The 21,620-nt window shown below is 43.1% G+C and overlaps 3 protein-coding genes across 3 annotated transcripts in view; 2 read left to right on the top strand and 1 right to left on the bottom strand.

Annotated features, from left to right (window-relative positions):
• Nucleotides 1–10,441, top strand: part of mylk3 (myosin light chain kinase 3) — a 29,617-nt gene extending 19,176 nt beyond the window's left edge. Inside the window, exons 8-13 of the mRNA XM_080764212.1 lie at nt 1,070–1,211; nt 2,705–2,775; nt 3,166–3,294; nt 4,465–4,617; nt 5,913–6,048; nt 7,946–10,441. Coding sequence (XP_080620338.1) covers nt 1,070–1,211; nt 2,705–2,775; nt 3,166–3,294; nt 4,465–4,617; nt 5,913–6,048; nt 7,946–8,023 — 709 coding nt within the window. The 3' untranslated portion in view covers nt 8,024–10,441. The remainder of the gene's footprint in view (nt 1–1,069; nt 1,212–2,704; nt 2,776–3,165; nt 3,295–4,464; nt 4,618–5,912; nt 6,049–7,945) is intronic.
• Nucleotides 10,442–11,356: 915 nt separating this feature from the next.
• Nucleotides 11,357–16,717, bottom strand: orc6 (origin recognition complex, subunit 6). Its single transcript, XM_080784809.1, has 7 exons — nt 16,589–16,717; nt 15,997–16,123; nt 15,015–15,178; nt 14,232–14,321; nt 13,021–13,130; nt 12,611–12,700; nt 11,357–12,163 (listed from the first exon to the last, which is right to left on the bottom strand). The coding sequence occupies exons 1-7, from the start codon at nt 16,651–16,653 to the stop codon at nt 12,021–12,023; spliced, it is 789 nt and encodes a 262-aa protein (XP_080640935.1). The 5' UTR covers nt 16,654–16,717; the 3' UTR covers nt 11,357–12,020.
• A 1,944-nt stretch (nt 16,718–18,661) lies between these two features.
• On the top strand, nt 18,662–21,028 carry LOC308320888 (CCR4-NOT transcription complex subunit 3-like; the record flags this gene model as incomplete). The annotated part of the gene is made up of 1 exon (XM_080771606.1): nt 18,662–21,028. The coding sequence occupies one exon, from the start codon at nt 18,662–18,664 to the stop codon at nt 21,026–21,028; it is 2,367 nt and encodes a 788-aa protein (XP_080627732.1).
• Nucleotides 21,029–21,620: the final 592 nt, after the last annotated feature.

The following is a 21,620-nucleotide window of genomic DNA, read 5'->3' as shown; positions in this document are numbered from 1 at the left end:
GAGCGGATGATATCGTTACGTCATGTTGTTTTGTAGTCCTCTCACATTTTCCATATAGCCACGGTACGGTACTGACAGTGGTGAGTGGAAACAGCATTGCTGCTGCCATTTACTTATGCTTTACTTGAGTATTTCCAATTTCCAATACTTTTACTTATTATATTGTACCTTTACTCCACAAACTTTAGTTACGAGTTACTTTGTAGATTCTTGTTATTGTTGTTATTACAAAACACACTAACCACTTCGGCACTATTATGTGAGCTTGTAGATCGGCTATTTTCAAAAGATGTTTTATACTGTACATTTTGAAGTTGTGGAATACGGGACATTGTGCACAATGACTACTTTTACTCTTGGTACTTTTCTGGAGTTATACTTACTATATATACTACTATACTACTAATAAATGATACTACTTATAAGTTATTCTATTTCTGCATGGCAGTATTGATAAACTTTAGGTTTGAGGCAATGCAACAACAAAACCCTTGAATTATTCTGGGAAGATGAGGGAAGTTAGAGTGGTTATTTAATTATGACGTATTTAAGACGGCATAGTTTGTTTCTAGAGCCTGGAGTAGAAGACAATCAATCTCAGTTCCATCTCCGGTATTTTATTTTATTTTATTTTATTTTATTTTATTTTATTTTATTTTATTTTATTTTATTTTATTTTATTTTATTTTATTTTATTTTATTTTATTTTATTTTATTTTATTTTATTTTATTTTATTTTATTTTATTTTATTTTATTTTATTTTATTTTATTTTATTTTTTTGTATATTATGTAATCTGCCATGTAAGAATTGTGGGTGTATTAGTTAGTTTAGTATTCACTTTGATCATTGTTTGATCATTGTTTGCGAACTGTCATGTCGGTTTATTGTCATTTATTGTCACTGTTTACGTAAACTATTAAAAGTGTCCTGCTGTAAGTCCATATGGGCAGTGTCCTGCTGTAAGTCCATATGGGCTGGGCTTCTTCGGAAGTATGACACTTAAATAAAGAATCAATCAATCAATCAATCATATAGGTAAACCAATTGAGCACTTTGTTTTTCCCAGCGTGGAGGGAGGAGAGCTGTTCGATCGCATCGTGGACGAGGCCTACCAGCTGACGGAGATGGACGCTATCGTGTTCATGAGGCAGATCTGTGAGGGCGTTCAGTACCTCCACCAGCAGTACATCCTCCACCTCGACCTCAAGGTAATCCTCCAGCCTTTTATGATGGGTTTATGATCCGCTCGCGGGAGCGGATGATATCGTTGCGTCATGTTGTAGTCATTGTTTTGTATCAGGCTGGAATCCTCTCTAAACCAGAACATCCTTTCCCTCAAACCGGAAGAATAATATACCTTCCCAATAAAACGCTTTTGATCGTGATCGAGGCTAGTCAGGAGTTAAAGTAAAAGTACTGACATTTTTAAATGATCCAGTAATGTAATGCTTTACTTGTGTTCATTTATGAATGCGCTATGGAGTGACTTTATACCCTCGCTGTGCAATGCAAGTAAATGGGGAGGATATTTTTTAATTTTAATTTATAATCAATCAAATTAGTTGAATACAGTGTATTCAGTGTAAATCTACAAAATCAATTTCATTATTTCAACTTCCCTATAAAAAATAAATCAAATTGGTGTATTACTTTACTAGTAAGTACTTTTTTCATGAATTGACATTTAGGGGTTAGAGGTTGGGACAGCCTGCACCTTCCAATAGGAAGTTTTTTTATATATTTAACTCAACTCAATTATCTCAATTAATGTATTGTGATTAATTAGACCATACTATGACATTACTACAGTGAAAAGTCTGAATACTAAATTGTTTTTTAATATGTGTTTTTCATTGTGGGACTGCACATTTTAACCAATTCAGTAGAATGGCCAATATACAAAATATATGGAGAGACAGTCCTCACAGGCGCAAACAAATAACACCAGGCCAGTGTGCGAAACGTCTTTCACGTTTTACGACTGTCTTCTTTCGGTTCAGCATCTGCTTAAAAAAACGGTATTGGCATGTGCTATACTATGTAGTGTAAAATAGCAGATATGCAAGCTCACAGTGCTTGATATAATGTGGGCCCATAAATATGGGCTATTGTCGACCGCAGGGCACGTACGTCAGAGCATGCATTAGGCATAGCTGTTCCACAATCTTGGAAGGCTTGAAAACTGTGGGATCCAACACGTCTGTCTCCAGAGACTACAGATGGTGTAACGGAACCTCTGACATGTATGTTGTCTGTGATTCAAATCATACCCAAGCACAGTTTTAATTGAAAGGTTTCTTCTGTTAAGCCCGACGGTTCCCAGACCTTTCCATTCCAATTACCCAAATAGCCTATAGCCTCATGGCTGTATAGCCTCGATATTTCCCCCAGATGACAATTGTCAAGACCTTTTTAATACCTTCAAATAAAAATAAATTAAATTAAATAAGACTATTACTGCATCAATCAAAAGTGATCAACAAACTATACTATGAAAACTGGTCAAACATTGGCCCAAAACGAATTGTTAAATAATATTGTGAAAATAGCTGATCTACAAGCTCACAACGGCTCACACGGCGAGGCGTTGTGAGCGTTTAGATCGACTATTTTCACAATATTTATCCGTGGAACCGACATTGTCCGAGACCTGATGGTATGTTTTGCTGTTATTTTTTTCCCCTCCATGTTTCCACGTCAGCCAGAGAACATTCTGTGTGTCACCTCCACGGGCAACCAGATCAAGATCATAGACTTTGGCCTCGCGCGCAAGTAAGTATATAGTGCGCACGCTTTCAACTTGACCACCAGTGTACGTATGTCATACATTTTCATGTTTATTGTCCAAAAAGGGGAGCGTGACACTGACAGTGGCCTGTCACAAAAGTGCACTGTAACTTCTGACCAGATGAACCCACTTGAATCTCTGCCTATACCGATTGTCGGGTGACATGATATGAATTCAATGTAGGGACTAGAACAGCAGAGAAATTCTAAAGAACATATGCCCAGATTTCCCGCAGCTTTGAAAAACCAATAATCCTAAACTCTTTGCATTACGTGACATCTATGTCACACATTGTGTGTGTGTGTGTGTGTGTGTTTGTGTTTGTGTGTGCGTGCGTGTGCGTGTGTGTGTACGTGTGTGTGTGTCGCACAAAGGTACCGGCCACGGGAGAAGCTCAAGGTGAACTTTGGCACCCCAGAGTTCCTGGCCCCAGAAGTGGTCAACTACGACTTTGTCTCTTTCCCGACTGACATGTGGAGCGTGGGAGTGATTACATACATGCTGTGAGTGTTTGCAGCAAGAACACGCACGCACGCACGCACGCACGCACGCACGCACACACACACACACACACACACACACACACACACACACACACACACACCAGTACTTGCAGATTTTTTAAGGAAAATGTATTCAAAGAGTAAAGAAACATAATAATAATAATATAACCCAGACGATACATAAACAACACTGTATGTATGATCTGTATCCTACACGTTACATTCAAATTACAAAATGTCTGGCTGTTTTGGTTTTATATTTTATCTCACAACCCCCTGTCCGCACTCCTTCCACAACAACCTGCACCATGCACCCACCACCACACAGACACAATTTACCAACCCACCCACCACCACCACATAGATACAATGTAACAAGTTAACCCACCCACCACCACACAGACACAATGTAACAAGTGAACAACCCACCCACCACCACACAGACACAATTTAACAACCAACCCACCCACCACCACACAGATACAATGTAACAAGTGAACAACCCACCCACCACCACACAGACACGATGTAACCAACCGTTACTGTAGGGTGGAAGGAAACCTCATATGTACCGGTATACAATACTGCTATGTTTCGGGATTCAAATACAACATTAGCAAAAGTAGCATTTGAAAGTAGCTTTTGATACTTTGGTGTGAAAATGGATAAAAGATAGGAGGTTTCTGCCCGACAGCAACTTTAACTGCCCAGGACTGTCTTTTAATGCTTTATATTAGTTTGATATCGGCGAGTGCTATACACTACTGTCCATGAGCGTCTATTGCAATGACTTCAGGTTTTGAATGTTCATTATAATGGAGGGGATCATTTCGCCGACCAATGGTCGGCAAAATGATCCCCTCCATTATAATAAATGGGTTAAAACAGGATAGTTTGTTGTCGGATGAAGTGGCTAGTCTCCGTTTCTGGGGGACGGCCTATGGGCCGATTCATACTCCTATTTTAGAGCCGAATAAAAGTCGGTTCGGCGCTGTAGAGCCTACAATGTGACGTCATTTGAGGTTCGGGGGGGGGGCGGGTACCGTCCTAAAGTCGTCTCTTCGGTGCTACTGAACATTTCTGACGAGCCCAAATCATTTCGGCACTACAGCGCCGAAACAGCGGTAAAATAGGAGTATGAATCGGCCCTAACAGATAGTTTGTTGTCAGATTAAGCGGCCTGTCTCCGTTCCTGGGGGACAACGACGCCGAGACCATGAACAACATCTTACACGCCAACTGGGACTTTGACAGCGACGCCTTCGAGAACGTCTCCGACGAGGCCAAGGACTTCATCTCCAGGCTGCTCGTCGCCACCAGAAGGTACAAATAGACACACACACGAGTCTGTGAACGGTCCATCTCTATATATGGACATCGCCGCTATGGATGAGCTTATGTGTCTGTCACCAATCAAATCAAATCAAATCAAACTTTATTTATAGAGCACATTTAAAACAACCAAGGTTGACCAAAGTGCTGTACATCAGTGGCAAAAACTGAGAACAGGCAGGAGAACACAGAATATAAACGAGAAACACACAAATAAAAATGACAAAAATGTAAGGATGAAAGCATAAAATGGACTCAGGAGGGATTAAAAGCCAGGGAGAAAAGATGAGTTTTAAGGTGAGACTTAAAAACACCAATGGAGAGGGCAGAGCGAATATGAAGGGGCAAGCTCTTCCAGAGTCTGGGAGCTGCAGCCGCGAAAGAGCGTGCGCCCCCTAGTGCTTTTGTTAGTTGTTCGGCCCTCTAGCAGTACCTGATCCGCAGAGCGCAGAGCTCTAGCCGAGGTGTAGGGTTTTACGAGCCCGGAGAGATATTCGGGGGCCAGCCCATTTAAACATTTAAAAGTAAATAAAAGGACTTTAAAATCAATTCTAAAATAAACCGGGAGCCAGTGAAGGGAGGCCAGCACGGGGGTTATGTGTTCTCTCTTTTTAAAAGGCGAGCAGCAATGATTGATTGATTGAATACTTTATTAACAGTTTGCTAAAAGTACAGAGGTATAGACTATAGAGCGTTTAGAAAGAAGAAAATATCACACCTGTGTGAACTGAGCGGTGCAACTATACATTTATTGTTATAGTTACAGTACTCTACCGTGCTCTGTACTGTATTGTAGTGTGTACTGTGTGGGGGTCCCCGGGAAACATCCAGACCCCCAGGAACGCGCCCATGGTTTGCTGGGCCGGTTCCGGCAAGCCGCCCAGGTTTGCTGGGCCTGTTCCGGCAAGCCAACGTCGAGAAATGACAGAGTTACCGTGTGGGGGTGTCGCCGGGGGGGTCGCCGGAACACCAGAGCCGTGGCCCTTAAACCTTTTCATTTCAAGGACCCCCATAACTCTCAGTCAGAGTTATGCCATTTGGAACCCACTCAAGGACAATTTGTGACCCACTGGTGCAGCAGAGTGTTTTAGTGAGCCAGCATTGCACAATAGCAGCACCCTGACTCCGTTTGACCAGAATGGAACAGAGCCTTCATTACAGTATCATCGCTGGTGGTAACACCTTTGAAGGAAGTATAGGGAAGGGGCCCAAGTTATTTCCAACATGGAGTGTGTGTGTGTGTGTGCATATACTAGGCCATTAACAAGTGGCTGTTCTGTTTTCAGTGGCCGGTTGAGTGCGTCTGGCTGTATGAAACACAGCTGGCTGAACAACCTGCCTGAGAAGGCCAAACTCCACCATGTGAAGCTCAAGTCCCAAGTCAAACTGCAGCGCTACCTGGCTGCAGCACACCAGTGGAAGGTCCACTCCACACACACACACACACACACACACACACACACACACACACACACACACACACACGCAATTTTCTAATTACTATCTAAAATACTTCAAATTAAAGGTATATTCAGTGATTTCACTTAATTCAAATATCACTTCATTTTTTTGTTTTGTTGTGATAATCCTCTGTACTATAGAGTGTGCTGACCATATAAGGAGTTCCTCCCTGTCCCCAGTTAACCCCTGGGGGGTCAAAAAAACCTTAAGTTTAGTTTTTGGCTCTCTATCCTGATTGGATGAAAGGCTTAGGACGGTCCCAGCCAAAAACGAAATCTACGGTTTTTTGAGTGAAATCACTGAATATACCTTTAATTTCGAACCGGACCTCTCATTTTCATTTTGGGGGTATATCTCATGATAATGTTCACAGTTAACTATAAACAGCAGCAGTGCTTCCTATCCTATGATCTCATTATTGCAAGGAAGTTGCTTCTCATGCATTGAGAACAAAGATACACCACATGTGGCTCAGTGACCTTATAAACACATTGCTATTTTTGGCAAATGGTCCTGCTAGAATATTGATGCTGCGGTTCAATGAAAGGATTAGGTATACTCTTGGGGACAAACATTATTTTAAGGGTCTCCAGATGATTCGTTTAATGTGCAACATTGTTTCCTAGTAAACAACAAACCGGCATATACAGTATAAGTGTATGCAGGGTATCTGTACATTTTTCTAAAGTGGCAATTTAATGACTTTTAAGACCACGCCAAATTAGTCAAATATTATACGTATAAGAAAGAGGCAAAACATTGTGAAAATAGCCCATGTCCGCGCATTGTGAATTTGCAGTCTGGCTATTTTCGCAATGTTTATCTGTTCCGCAGGCATGTAACAAGCTTATAGAGTACCCGGCAAGAGGCGACCAAGGAATAAATGTAATGCTGGCACAAACATGTCAGTCTAAAAGGGTATATTGACACCTGCCAACCAGCGCTGTCCGGGGCAATAAACATCACACTTCTAAAGTGACGGTAGACACACTAACCAGTTAATAGTTTCTTCTATGTTAATTTCCAAAAGTAAAAAGGTCAATTGCCTTCCGTCTGTTTAGAAAAGTAGGCCTACTGTATTTGAAGGTAAAAGATACTCATTCTTTTAAGAATTTATTGTCGTCTCCCGTCTTTCCACAAAATAATAGAAAATGCTCTATTGTGGGCTCGATGAGAACCCGGCTCGATAAAGCCTGATCGATAAGGTTCTCGTTATCAATAAAGAATTAACAAGCTCCATCAGTATAGTCACAGCCTGACAAGTGTGGGAACCCTTGATCTAATTAAAGCAGTGGTCCTTGAAGGGGTTCAAGGTGGTCCCCAGCTATAAATGATGGAGAGTTTGTACTAACCAAATAGACCATCAGGAGTCTTTAACTCTTGAGAGTGTAAGAATGAAACCAAATGGACTGGTACTGGGTCCATTTTGGTTTCATTTTATGCTCTCAAGTTACATCATTGTTAAACATCTGGCCATTACTTAATTTACAAGAAGTCTTACACAATTAGAGAATGTAGAAGAATTGTTATTTTGATCGACATTTGATCCAACAGTATGGATTGGAATTGTGTGTCAACGATAACAAAATATTGAGTCTGAGAGGCTAAATCTCTAAAATAGCAGATCTACAAGCTCGTAGCGCGCCACAGAGTGGCGCGCTACGAGCTTGTAGGTCTGCTATTTTTGATACATCGAAGAACGACTGACATTTTTAGAATCTGATCTCAGGTCAGAATGGGTTAATCAGACCAGTGTGTGTCCAGTGGAAACCTCGTATGAATCTGATCTCAGGTCAGAATGGGATAAATAATGGGGCATTGGTGTGAAAAAGGTTGTGTGTGTGTTTGTGTGTTGCAGAAACATTTCAACGTGATCGCCGCCGCCAACAGACTCCAGAGGTTCTGTTCCCAGAGCCGCTCAATCAACACAGCATGACCAAAAGCGTCTGTCCCCCTGTACACCTGAAGGGGGTGCCGTTGCTACACATCTGCACACCAGCTACACAGTACACACACACACACAAACAGCTTGGTTCATCAGTGGTTCTTTGAAGTGGTTTGAATTAGATTTTCTTTTTTTTTTAGACAACCAATAGTACGACACCCCAACAGCACCACTCAGCATCCCCATTAGACAACCAATAGTACGACACCCCAACAGCACCACTCAGCATCCCCATTAGACAACCAATAGTACGACACCCCAACAGCACCACTCAGCATCCCCATTAGACAACCAATAGTACGACACCCCAACAGCACCACTCAGCATCCCCATTAGACAACCAATAGTACGACACCCCAACAGCACCACTCAGCATCCCCATTAGACAACCAATAGTACGACACCCCAACAGCACCACTCAGCATCCCCATTAGACAACCAATAGTACGACACCCCAACAGCACCACTCAGCATCCCCATTAGACAACCAATAGTACGACACCCCAACAGCACCACTCAGCATCCCCATTAGACAACCAATAGTACGACACCCCAACAGCACCACTCAGCATCCCCATTAGTACGACACCCCAACAGCACCACTCAGCATCCCCATTAGCCGTTAGACTAGTCAAGTCAAGTACATTGTGTTTATAGGCTATAGCGCACATTTAAAAACTTGAATGTCGGTGTTGGCGTGCTTTCCAGAACAAAAATATCCACAGTGCAATAATAAAACTAGTCAAGCAAAGCTCCTTCAAGTGTTCCTTCAACTCTCAGAATGAAAGGAACACTCGAGGTTTGACTGTCTGTCGTGTTTGAGTCACTTTTGATACTGTACAGTGCATGAGAGTTTGTCAGTGGTGATTTTATAGGTGGACATGCCTTAATACTGCAGTACGTCACTGACCTCATATATATTTAGCTACGTGCTTTACTGTACTATCTGAGACAACCACTGATCCAACCAGAAATGTAGTTTGGACCCATTTCACAATCCTATAATCTTTGATTGTGGATTGTGTTTTTGCCCCCATTCCGTTTATTTTTTTATTTGATCTTTTTTCTGTTTGCAAATAAGTCTCAGTTTATATAGCCAGATGATCCAAAATCTCGCCCCTATACCAAAATGTCTGGGGAGATCTAAATGTATTGATAGCACCCAGTCGCCCACTGCTCCTAATAGTTACAGGATATGGGACAATGCAGAGGACACATTTCACAGTCTGTACTGCAGAGGACACATTTCACAGTCTGTACAGTGTACAGTGAGAAGAGCCACCCGGGGAGCAGTTGTACAGTTAAGTGTCTTGCTCAGGGTTCCCCAATTAGTGGCCCGCGGGCCTGGAAGAATTTCCAAAAACAAAAGAAAGGGTTTTTTTTGGGGGGGGTCCCAGATATAAATGGCATTAAATGGGGGTCAGTAACCTCTGCATGTCAAACTGGGGGTCCTTTTCAAATGGGGTCTTGCCCGGAAAATGGATTTTCAGGGCAAGACCTCGACCTCGCGCGTGCCGACTCGGCCCCCAGCCTGGTACCCTAGTCAAAATATGGCCCTTGAGGAAAATTAATTGGGGAACCCTAGATGGCCCCTCTACCTATATGCTCTAAGCTCTCTACCCATTCAGCTATGGCTGCCCAAACCGTACACTTTAGAGTAAAGTATATTTAGAAGATTGTTTGTTGTTTTTAGTTAGCCTACCTGCTGCTATCTGGCAAGCATTTTGTTTGACTTATTTCCAACAGAAAGTTAGTCATCTCTGTTAACCTGAGTGTAATCGATATCAATTTAAACTTCATATTTTTTAATTTAAAAACAATAATACACAAGAGTATAAGCTGAGGCTTAACCATGGATTTAACAATCTTATCGGCATGATGTATTGGTTTATTTATTTTTATGTCAGAAATACCTCTTAGAACTGTCAACGGGGCAGTGATTCTTTTCAAGTCCTGTGGAGTTCAGTACATACAGTAGCCTCGATACCCAGGCTTTCATTTCGTCTGCGCGAAAAATGAAAGCCTGGATAGGAACGCATTGGCTGCCTTGGTCTAGAAGTGGGAGTCAACGCTTCCGGGTGGGTTGTCGCTCCAAATGATGTGACGTAGCGCTTCACTAGGTGGGAGAGGAGTGGCCAGGGCTGACGGACAGATCGGTGAGATCCAATCAGGGCGTGCGCAAATCTCAGCCGCGACCCACCCCTATAGACCAGAAACTTAACACGTTAGCTCAGGCTATACTAGCCCCATATACAAGGCTATACATACAGTATTATCTGGCCTTTTTTGCACATTTTCAAAGAATATCCTTTTCAGAACGGGGACATTTTTGTCGTGGAATTAACGCCGGGAATATTATACAGTGATAAAGCAACATGATTCTTACATGGAACAAGGTGAATTATTCACCACGGGTAAAGGCCTCAATCTGAATTTGGCAGTCAACTACATGAGCAGTTTTGTCGTTCCTCTACCCAGCAGTGTTTCTCAATTTCAAATCAGGGTTAAGGTATTTGAAAGAAATTGAGAAATGGGCTAATTTATTTTAGTTACTTACGGTAATGCTAAAACATTGACATTTTGTGTGAACCTGCTGTTCTGCAAAGTGTTAAACCAAATGAAATCAAAACCCTGACCATCAAATGTTATTTTAGTAGAAAGCTATTCTTATTTGCACATAATTTAAACAGACATTAAAACCGAACCTTCTGAAATCTAATGGCCACAGTTCAAAATAAATCTGCACAGGAGGACAGGGGGCACTAATTGGAACTCCTTTCACTCAATTTCGCTTTTGTAAATGTAATATTCTTCAAATGGCGAGTTTTATCATTCATAGCGTCGTATGATATATGGTTTTCTCTCAGTAGTTTAACAAGCAAAATGTAGTAATCAGGGAAACGGGTACTGAAGCTAAAAAAGGTTTGAAAAGTGAAAACCACCGCTCTGGTGTCTAGGACTCTAGTGTGAGTGAGCCCACAGGATCTGGAAAAGTCTGTCCGCTACATGCTGCCTTCTGTGAAGGAATTTGTTACAGTAAAACACTTTTCTGACTTGCATGTGTTGCACAATTAGACTAGGGGGTGACTAGACTTTCTCCATGTGTGACTTTGCTGAGGTATTCAGTGCAAATAACTCAAACTTTGAAATAAAATAATTTAATATAAGACTCGGAGTGGGTGTGCTTTTTTGCATATATCATCATGCTTTATTAAAAAAGGTCCAAATAAAGTTAAACTCTTGCTGTACACACACACACAACAAATATGTACTGTAGCAATCTGTAAAAGTGAAATCCAACATCAAGTCAGATTTACCCCCGCTTACATAAATGTGATGCTTTTTAATTGATCACTTTAACCCTAGCATCCTTGAGAAAGACCTGCATTGCCGCTCTCAAAGCATCTGACATTTTCTCCGGTTCCCCCACAGAATAGGGATGCTAGGTTAAAGTGATTAAGCCCCACTTCAAAATATCCACTCTATAAGCTCACAATGCGTTGTGGCATGTGAGCTTGCAAAAGGACGATATGATATTTCAAGCTTATGGCATGCCTAAAAATAGGAACGCCAGTTTGAAAGTGCTTAAACAAGTGTGGTCAAAAAAAGTCCAATGACCAATACAATACTGTACATTGTTGCGGTCGGGCAGAAACCTCTTGTCTCCTTATTCTAACTTGGTGTGCGTAAATCAATGCCTTGTCATACTACTGTACATCGCCACATAAAAAAAAGCATAAAGTAGCAGATCTGCTACTTTTGCCTTTTACTTTGTTTTTAATCCCAAAAAGCAACAGATACTGTACTTACCCTGACTGAACACCAAAGTACCTAAACGGATTAACGGAACCATCGCCAATCATTTTCTCGTTAATACCTGAACTTGTTACCGTTGCATCAGGCGCAAAACGCCTTTAAGAACATCTCCTGTAAAACAAACATCTCCATAGAAGTCCTGAACCGTCCCTTTGAGCGGTGTTGCCCCCCCTCACGACTCAGTTTCCTTGGTTTTCAAAGCGTTCTCCAAGATCTTCTTCTTCCATGCCTCATAGTCCTGCACTTTGGACTCTTCATCATCATCATCGTCGTTGTCGTCCCTCTGCTGTTTTGGAGACGAAGGCGAGTCATCCTCTGTAAAGAATACAGGGATGTGCGTGACTGACAAATCATTTTCCATTATACTACTGTTATTAAGAACGATTGATCGATTTTTCTCTCTTTTCATATTGTTGGTCAGAAAAATCTAAAAAAGGTATTGCTTCTTCAGATAATCCTTCAGAAATTAACAGCATTGCATTGGCCTATCAACCCCGTTTCCTTGCAGTTGTATTTGTAACTAAGGAATTAAGGGAAACAAGATTCACCAGTGAACATGCCGATTTATTCTAGTGTCCCCCTGAATGTGTTGTTGTTGCTAACAACATTAGGCCAATGCATAAACCAAAATATTATTACTCCCAAACCAGTCCAAACCAGTGGTTAGAGATTTAAGTCCAGGCAGAGAGACGGAACACCTCCTTCTACACAGCTCTGCCTAAATCAGCCACGCCATACAAATGTGTTCATGCAAGAACTCACCCTTTTCAACTTGCTCTATGCTTTCCAGCAGTGTTTTCTGTCTCTTCTGCACCGTTCTGACTGCTGCTGCTTTCAACGGAGCAGCTTCCTCTGTGGGGAAGAAATGCAATGACAACGTTAGAACTGATCTCGCCAAGAATCCCTTTATATACACTCTTAGGAGTGAAATTACTGATTTAACGAAGGAATTAACAATGGCAATGGTTAAACAATTTATTGGTGAAGGACATTTCATACCCATCAGTGTGATTTAACATAGTACATGGTATTCAAAGATTTGCACAAATGATCACGATTTAAAAAAAAACACCAGATCTACAAGCTCATAGCACGGCACAAAGCGACATGCTATGAGCTATTTTTGAATAACCAAGCTTTCCTGGTTTTAATGGGTTAAAAATACCACTTACTGCAGATGTCCTGTCCCATCTTCTGCATCTGCACACACAGACGGTCAAAGATGCTCTTCTTGGCTCCAGATGACGTTGCTAGCTTCTTGTCAACTTTCATCTTCAGGCATCTGCATGCGGGAGGCAAAAGGGCAACATTTAGTGCCGACTCATTCATTAAAGCAACACTTCAATGTCAATGTAATGTGTGATTTTCTTTGGTAGCCATAGAACCAACCAGTTGAAGAAACTGCAGATTCAACCTCTGCTTTTATTAAATATGTATAATCATTAGGAATTTTCTGGAAGATTGAACATCGATTCTTTTGCTCATTTAACCACTTCAAATACGGTACTCAAAATACAATGTAATCTTAAAATAACCGAATACAAGTAATCACAGGATTACAACACGTCGCTCTGCGATGTAGTCTAATCTTGTAGATGGCCTATTTTCCGTCTTTTTGACTGATAACTTAAATACATGACAAACTGAGGTGCATTTCTCGTCCACACAAAAACCAGTTAACAATATACTGCTCAGATTCATTAGGGTCTTTTTAATGAGGGAAGTTGGTTCATACACTGCATTGTGTGCCATTGACATCAATGGAAGGTGGCTTTTGGTGCTCGTTAGAATTGTTTCCTCCAGGTTTCCACTGGTTGCCGATGTGACACAATTACACTTGGGACTATACTGTGATGTAAATTCAAGAGTTTGTTACAAATAAGCACGACTACATTCATATCTACCTTACCAGGCAGCACTAGCGAACTATAGTCAGCATGATAATACTGCTGCCCAGCTTGATAATAATTGATCGCATTATTATAGCACTTTTCATTGTGGTCCATTCATTCATACATTGGGAGGTGAAGTGGCGAACAGTCAACGCCAGCATCCTCACTTCCTACATTCACACACCAACCCCTTTAGGCAATGTAGGGTTCAGTGTCTTGCCCAAGGACACTTCTACATGTAGACAGGACAAGCCTGGATTTGAACCGTCGACCCATGGATGCGTGGTGTGTGTGTCATGCGCCATACATAGTCTAAATAGGGCTCTTGTCTTGTTAACTACGCTGCCTGTGAAAACAAATTTCACAAGAATATTTTACAGATGCATAAAAGTTTTTTTTATTGCGTCCGGTGTGAATATACTTTTAGCCTTGTGCCAGCTGTGTGCTTGTGCGTGCGTGCATGCATGCGTGCGTGCGTGCGTGTGACTGACTTGCAGGCAGAGTGCAGAGCAGAGGTGGTGAAGAGAGGTTTGGACAGATCCAGGTCTTCTCTCTGGGCAGCAGGCAGGCTCTGTTCATATCTGCAAAAAGGCACAATGTCACTAACGTTTGCGTGGATTCAAGAAAAATAAAATGTCATGAATGGAAAAACGTTTGTTAGGCCTAATCAGCGATTTGTGAAAACAGTGTGATGAGTTTCATAAACAATTTGGTACCCATGGCATACAGGCAACCAGTTGAAGAAATTGATTTAATTAAACAATGCTTTCATGAAAAATCGGAGATCATTAAGATTTTCTGGAAGATTGAATGAACATGATTTATTTTGCTATAGTCACTCTCGACCACTTCAAATATTCTTGAATCTTAAAATAATGAATAACCGTATTCTCAAATATCCATATTCTAACTTTTTGTTTTTTGTTAATTACCTGATCATACATAAGTCTACAGCATCACATAAAAGCAAAATTAGCAGATCCACAAGCTTGAAAGTCTGCTATTTTTTTTATTCGTATCCAGATATGAGAGCTCTTAGCGGGGTGCGGTAACACAACTCTGGCCGATAGGTGAGAACGGCCTTGCCGACGTGCTAACGGGGGACCATTTAAAACAAAGGCGGCTTGCTGTGGTTCGCTACTAACAGAAATAATGCATGCACACGGGGTGAAGGGCTGCCAATGTATAGGCTACAGTGCCGTCCCTACCTATACGTGCAGTACACGCGCTGCGAGTAGTAAATAGCAAATATGAATGAATGTTTTAGTTGTCACCTTTGCAGTATCTGTGCAGCCACTTTGAGGGCCTCCATGCATCCGTACTGGACAGCCAGCTCTCGGAGCCCCACGTGACTCTCCAAGCCAAGAAGACACTCCAACGCCTTCAGGTTACTCTGGTACATCTTTTTATTAAGCCCCGACAGCTTGACGGCGTATTCCTTAAAGATGGAGTGCCACAATTTTTGTATTTTTCGAGGTTTTCATGTGTCTATGAGGTGACAGTACTTCATGAGACACCCTGGAGTTGTTTTTATGGTGTATTAACTTTGTATTTCGGGTTTCTTCCTGGATGGCTGAACTTTTGACAGTCAAACAGGCCAATTAAGTAAACAGTAATATAGTGACACCACACTATCAGCCCCTCCCCTACCCCTCCCCCTTTATCATACAACTACAGCTGTGGGTGCGGCTTCAGTTCAGGTGGATCACCACCCATCACCACCCACCAGGCAAACCAGGCATACTTAATGAACTGGTGGGCGTGTCCACATAAAAGCATGATTTTAACAAATACTGTACACTTTTTGGAAAAAGTTCTTCCCCCTTATATTGTAATAATACCTGATGATCATGTTTTAGGGTGGAAAAAAATGGTGGCACTCTATCTTTAAAAATTAAACGTTGAATATAACAAACTTTATTTAACTTTCCGGCCAAAAATTGGTCTCCTGACTTGAATCTGAACTATTTCTATCAGTGGTTTTTAAACCTTGTCAAGGAAAAGGACCCCTAGAAATGAATATGTATTGGCCTTGGGCCACGGACCCCCATTTGAAAAGGTTTTATTGTGCCAGGGACCATTCAGAACAGCAGATTTTCATGTACTTTCACGATTTGTTTTTTAAATCTTCAATAATGGTTAAAATGATTTAGAAGCTACGGTATGTTAACTATACTTTCGCTGGGGACCCCACTTTAAGAACCACTGCTTTATATGCTCTGATAAGCAGAGAAACAGTGAAGGCAAATAGCTCACCTTGTCCATGGGTACTTTTATGGCGGTGGAGGCCAGCTCCAGACACATCACTGCTTTGCTGGTGGCTGTGAGGTTCCCCAGCCCTGTGCATCTGACCTGGGACAGGCGCACATACTCCTCCGCCTGGCTAAAGTATGGATGGATAGATAGAGAATATATTTAAAAAAAAAAGAGTAAACGTGACACCTACAGGCGACATTAAATCATTGCAGAATAATATATGGTATAAGACCTTAGTAAGGGTACGAAATGTTCCCTCAACTAATTGACAGATGATATCTAACAACACCTCAGGCTCACACTCTTACATTTCTCTAATCTTTATTTTTGACACTTTTAGTAGATTATACCTGAGCAATGTGAGCATGCAGTTATAATTATATTATTGTGGACCTACTGTGTGTCGCCTACAGTAACAGTCTTTGTATTTCGTTGTGCTTTCATGCGAAATGTACCTATTCTGCAAACTGAACAATACTTCAATCAATCAAGTTTGTTTGATTGAAGTATTTATTAACAGCTAGATTGGAGAATTGGAGAAGTATAGTAGCCTACAGTAACTAAACGAATCTACATAGGATAGGTTACTCACCGAATAACTCTGGCAGAACTTATACCCATTTTCGAAGCAAGTTTGGAATACAGCTCCTTTTCCATCGTCAGTAGATTAATTTAAAGAAATGTTAGAAAACGAGACTATCCGCTGCTGTTTGGTTTCTCCTCGGTAGAAAATGAACAAAACAATAGGAAGGAAGTTGGAACTCGCGGCAAATGTCTTCTTCTTCCTTTTGTAGTTTAAAGAAGACGGTTGGTATGCAAAGTTATGGATCATGATCGCCACCTACCGGCCCCCGGCCCCGAGTGTAGAGAAGAAAGGTGTCCTTTCCAAAAATGAAAAAAAAGAAAAATAGAAAAAGTGCCCCTCGGGGCATAGGTCTGAGGTCTCCACCAGGGCAGGTCAGGTTGTGGCCTCCTGGTGGCGCTATAATAGGCCAATGTGAAAAGGGTGACATTTCTTCTTTGATTTGAGGCATTTTGTCACACACACACACACACACACACACACACACACACACACACACACACAGACACACACACACACACACACACACACACACACACACACACACACACACACACACACACACACACACACACACACACACACACACACACACACAGAGACGCAGTGCAAAACATACTCTCTCCCCATGCCTCTGATGGAGACAAAAAACACCATGGTTAGGTTAGGTACCGGTATATAATGTTATGTGCATACACTTATGTCATTGTCAAACATAAAAAAAAAACCTTTGATGACATAACTAAAGTACGTTTCAAAATGGGTATAAAGTCAATATACCCGGCTGGGTATGTATATGTCGTGTACTCCACCGGCCAATGAGGGACCACTGTTCAGTCTTGATGACGTAACTAAAGTACGTTTCAAAATTGGTATAAGGTCAATAGGTGGTGGTAAGGGTATGCATCGGCTGGGTATGTATGTATGTTGGTGTTCTCCACCAGCCAATAGAGGGGCTGTAACTAATGTACATTTAAAAGTTGTATATGAAGGGACATTTAGAACAGCAATTGTATAGTATACATTGGTTAATAGCATTGCACCATGAACGCATCTCATGGTGTGCTCTGCTTGTGCACCAGTAGGTCATGCATGGCCTACTGGTGTGCAATGCGCAAGTTGGCAGCTCGACAGAGTGTATTTCTATAGTCACTATAGACCGGTGCCCAGCTGTAGAGCACCGAGTCAGTAACGACGGAAGCAGTACCCGTTGAACCCGTGTCAGAGTACCCGTTCCACCCATCTGTCTGTGTCCCTTTTATGTCCATAAATGGAGATTTCATGTATCTGTCTCTCTGTGTGCCTTTATTCCTATATATGGAGTTCTGTGTCAGGCGCGGCATGCCCAAATATATAGAATGTTGTGATGTCAGAACAGGCCAGCTCCATATATGGACCCTGGGCAGGGGCCCTGTACGTACTAGAGCCCGGCCAGAGGCCTTTTGGCGGTTCTGGACAACTGTGGGTCCGACCGACTTGACACCGGGCATTGCACTCCTTGTGGGGGTGTGGAACGTGTGTGTCGAATTTGAAGTCGGTGGGGTGAACTCTCTCTCTCCCTCTCTCTCTCACTATAGTCGAGCATTGGTCTGATGTCACACACAACAGAGACCGTTGTCTAACAACGTCGATTTGCGTGCATTAAAAAGATAAGTTGACAATTTGATTCGTACAACCATTGCCATTTACGCTGACTTTGGGCATGTCCGGACCATATATGGGCATGCCCATATGCTGATTTGTTCTGACATCAGACATGTCCAGTCCATACATGGGAATATCTGTGCACTACCCACCTCAACTTGAACTTTATATAGTTGGTATATTGTGCTAGATTTATATAAAACAAACCAATCAACTAACGATTCCAGCACGTAATAAGGCCGCTGCAGCTTGGTAAACGATAATCTGGCGTTGGCTTTATAGACCCAGATAAGAATTGAATGACTGGCAAACTGAAAACATATAATTTGGAAGCAAAGAGGATTTGGCGGGGAATTAACTTAGCGTCTTAGCCTATAATTGAATAAGGACAAATAAAAGCCCAGAACCCCTTGCTTACTCACAAACTGAGTCAAAGCCATGGCTGACAAGAGAAAACTCCAATGTGAAATCGACAGATGTTTTAAAAGGGTAGCTGAAGGCGTCGAACAGTTTGAAGATATTTGGCAAAAGCTTCAAAATGCAGCGAATTCTAATCAGAAGGAAAAGCACGAGGCTGACCTAAAGAAAGAGATAAAGAAACTACAGCGGTTGAGGGATCAACTGAAGACATGGATAGCCTCAAACGAGATCAAAGACAAACAGCAGCTAGTGGAGCATCGCAAGCTCATTGAGATACAAATGGAGCGGTTCAAGGAGGTGGAGCGAGAATCCAAAACAAAAGCGTACTCGAAAGAAGGTCTGGGGCTCACTCCAAAGTTTGATCCTGCACAGAAGGAGAAGGAGGAGACAGTACTGTGGCTCACGAATACAATAGACACTCTAAACATGCAGGTAGACCAGTTTGAAAGTGAGGTGGAGTCTCTCTCGGTGCAGACCGGCAAGAAGAAGGCCGAGAAGGAGAAGCAGGATCGTATCACAGAGCTCAGGAGGTTGATCGAGAGGCACCGCTTCCACATTCACATGTTGGAGACCATCCTGCGAATGCTGGACAACGACTCCGTCCCGGTGGACTCCGTCCAGAAGATTAAGGATGACGTGGTGTATTACATCGACTCGTCGCAGGATCCTGACTTCGAGGAGAATGAGTTCCTGTACGATGACCTGGACCTGGAAGAGGTCCCCGCAGCACTAGTTGCCTGCACGTCTCCATCGGGTCAGGCCAGCTCTCCCACGTCCTCCGCCACGTCCTCGCCCACGTCCCCGTCCCCGTCCCTGGCCACATGCACAGCCCACGATAAGAAAAGCGCCCAGTGGACAGACAATGAAGTTAGCCAGTCGCCTGTGAAAAATGGCACCCCTTACTTGCTTTCTTCCACCACCTGCCGCCCATCCGATTCCTCGCCCTCACTCGCGTCCCTGGCAAGCAAGGCCAGGGCCAAATCTGTTGTTCCAACGAGCAACAGTCTTGTAGGAAGCTTCAGCAGTGTGGTGCAACAGCATCAGCCTCCACAACAACAACAACAGCAGCAGCAGCAGCGACATGCCCAAACAACAAGCCAGCAACAACAGCAACAGCCACCACTGATGAAAACCTGTTTCCCCTCAAACACTGCCAGCCCGCCCAGCCGCCCCCTCTTACCAGCCTCCACCACCCCGTCGTCTCTCCCCACCCCCAGCACGCCCATCTCCCAAGCCCACTCTTTTGCCCAGGCCGCGGTGGCATGGGGCGGCTTGGGTATGAGCAGCAACACCCAGTCGAGCGTATCTGTGGAGACCAGGACCGCCCCCGCCACCTCTGGCTCTAGTGGAGTCACCACCGATGGGGCTGGCACGGGCCTTGGTGTGCGGGGTTCGAGCCCCGCACACAGCTCTTTGACCGGGGGGCCCTGGGCTCCACAAAGCGTGGTCTCTGTGGTGTGTAGCGCAAACATTGCTCCCGCCAGACCGCCAAGTAGACTGAAACAAAGCGGAAGCATAAGTTACAGTGCCATAGTGCAGGCAGAGAGTTCTACGGAGTCGGCGCTAGGTACACCGAGTCAATCACAGAGCAGACAGCCCTCGCCAGTTGCCTCCTCAGCCAGTCAGCGGATAGACAACCCCTGCAGTCTGATCAGCTCCGTCGCTGTTCCCCCAAGATCTCCATCCCCGTTGTATTCTGACTGTGCACCCGGAGGAGGGAGCCTGCTCAATGGGCTACACTCCTCCTACACACAGCCCTCTGAGGGCCTAAGGTCTGAGCCTCTCAGCTCTCTCAAGGCGATGGCTGAGAGGTCGGTGCTAGGATCTCGTCTGCATCTAGAGACCACAAACCTGCACCTATCGGAGAAAGACAGTTCTGGTTGGTCTGCGACCCCCGAGACTCCCGCCACCCCCCGGCCGTCCTTCTCAGAGGTCAGCATCCCCCCCTCGCTAGGGGTGTGTCCGCTGGGCCCCACGCCGCTCTCTAAAGACCAGCAGTACCAGCAGGCCATGCAGGAGGCGGCGTGGACGCATATGCCTCACCCCGCTGACTCCGAGATGACGAGGAGCCCCTGTCCCACGTCTCCCTTCCACCACTCGGACTCCATAGAGTTCTACCAGAGATTCTCACCAGAGACCCTGTTCTTCATATTCTACTACCTAGAGGGCACCAAGGCCCAGTATCTGTCTGCTAAGGTTCTGAAGAAACAATCGTGGATGTTCCACAACAAGTACATGATGTGGTTCCAGAGACTTGGGGAACCCAAGGTCATCACCACGGGGGAGTTTGAAAAGGGCACTTACGTTTACTTTGACTACGAGAAGTGGGACTGGAGACCATTGGAGGGCTTCATCTTTGAGTACAGGTACCTGGAAGACATCTAGAGACCTCCAGTAACACAAAAGAGAGACAGAAAGAGAACGTGCTGCTGCTCCTATACTCTGACACAATCCTGGAAGTGTTTGACACGGAACAAAAAATAACATTGAGCCAGATTCTAGGGAAGGCTCTACAACTCTGAACTCATACAACTTACGGAATTATTATTATTATTATTAATAATAATAATAGGCCTAATAATAATCGGAGAGGGGGGGGATGTCATCTGCTATTTTTGAAAAATTCTGAAAAATATAGAAAATGTTTAGACCTTTTTTTTTATATTCCCCCCCCCTGCATTTGTAGAATTGTACATCTGTAACTCACCCCCAGTTAGTGTCGAAGTGTCCTTGAGCAAGACTCTGAACCCCTAATTTCTGCCGATGAGCAGGTTTCGGTGCCTTGCATGGTTTCTTCTGCCATCGGTGTGAATGTGTGTGAATGAAATGCACAATCTATGTAAAGCGCTATATAAAAGGCGCTATATAAATGCACCTTTTACCATTTTTCAGATGGGGGCCAAATAAAAATAACAATAAATAAAGTTTTATACAGTTAAGTATATATAGGGGCTGTCAAAACGATTAAACATTTTAA

Source organism: Protomyctophum bolini (assembly GCF_963924005.1).
Source record: "Protomyctophum bolini genome assembly, chromosome: 1".
Taxonomy (NCBI): domain Eukaryota; kingdom Metazoa; phylum Chordata; class Actinopteri; order Myctophiformes; family Myctophidae; genus Protomyctophum; species Protomyctophum bolini.
The sequence above is the reverse complement of the archived record's forward strand: the minus strand, read 5'-3'. Positions and strand labels throughout refer to the sequence as shown.

What these genes read in the sequence shown, in the direction of transcription:
- orc6 (XM_080784809.1), bottom strand. Translation starts at nt 16,653, where the DNA reads ATGGAAAAGGAGCTGTATTCCAAACTTGCTTCGAAAATGGGTATAAGT. An exon ending in TAAAAGTACCCATGGACAAG is followed by an intron (nt 15,179 to 15,996) that starts GTGAGCTATTTG and finishes TCCATCTTTAAG; the next exon opens with GAATACGCCGTCAAGCTGTC. An exon ending in GCTCTGCACTCTGCCTGCAA is followed by an intron (nt 13,131 to 14,231) that starts GTCAGTCACACG and finishes TCCCGCATGCAG; the next exon opens with ATGCCTGAAGATGAAAGTTG.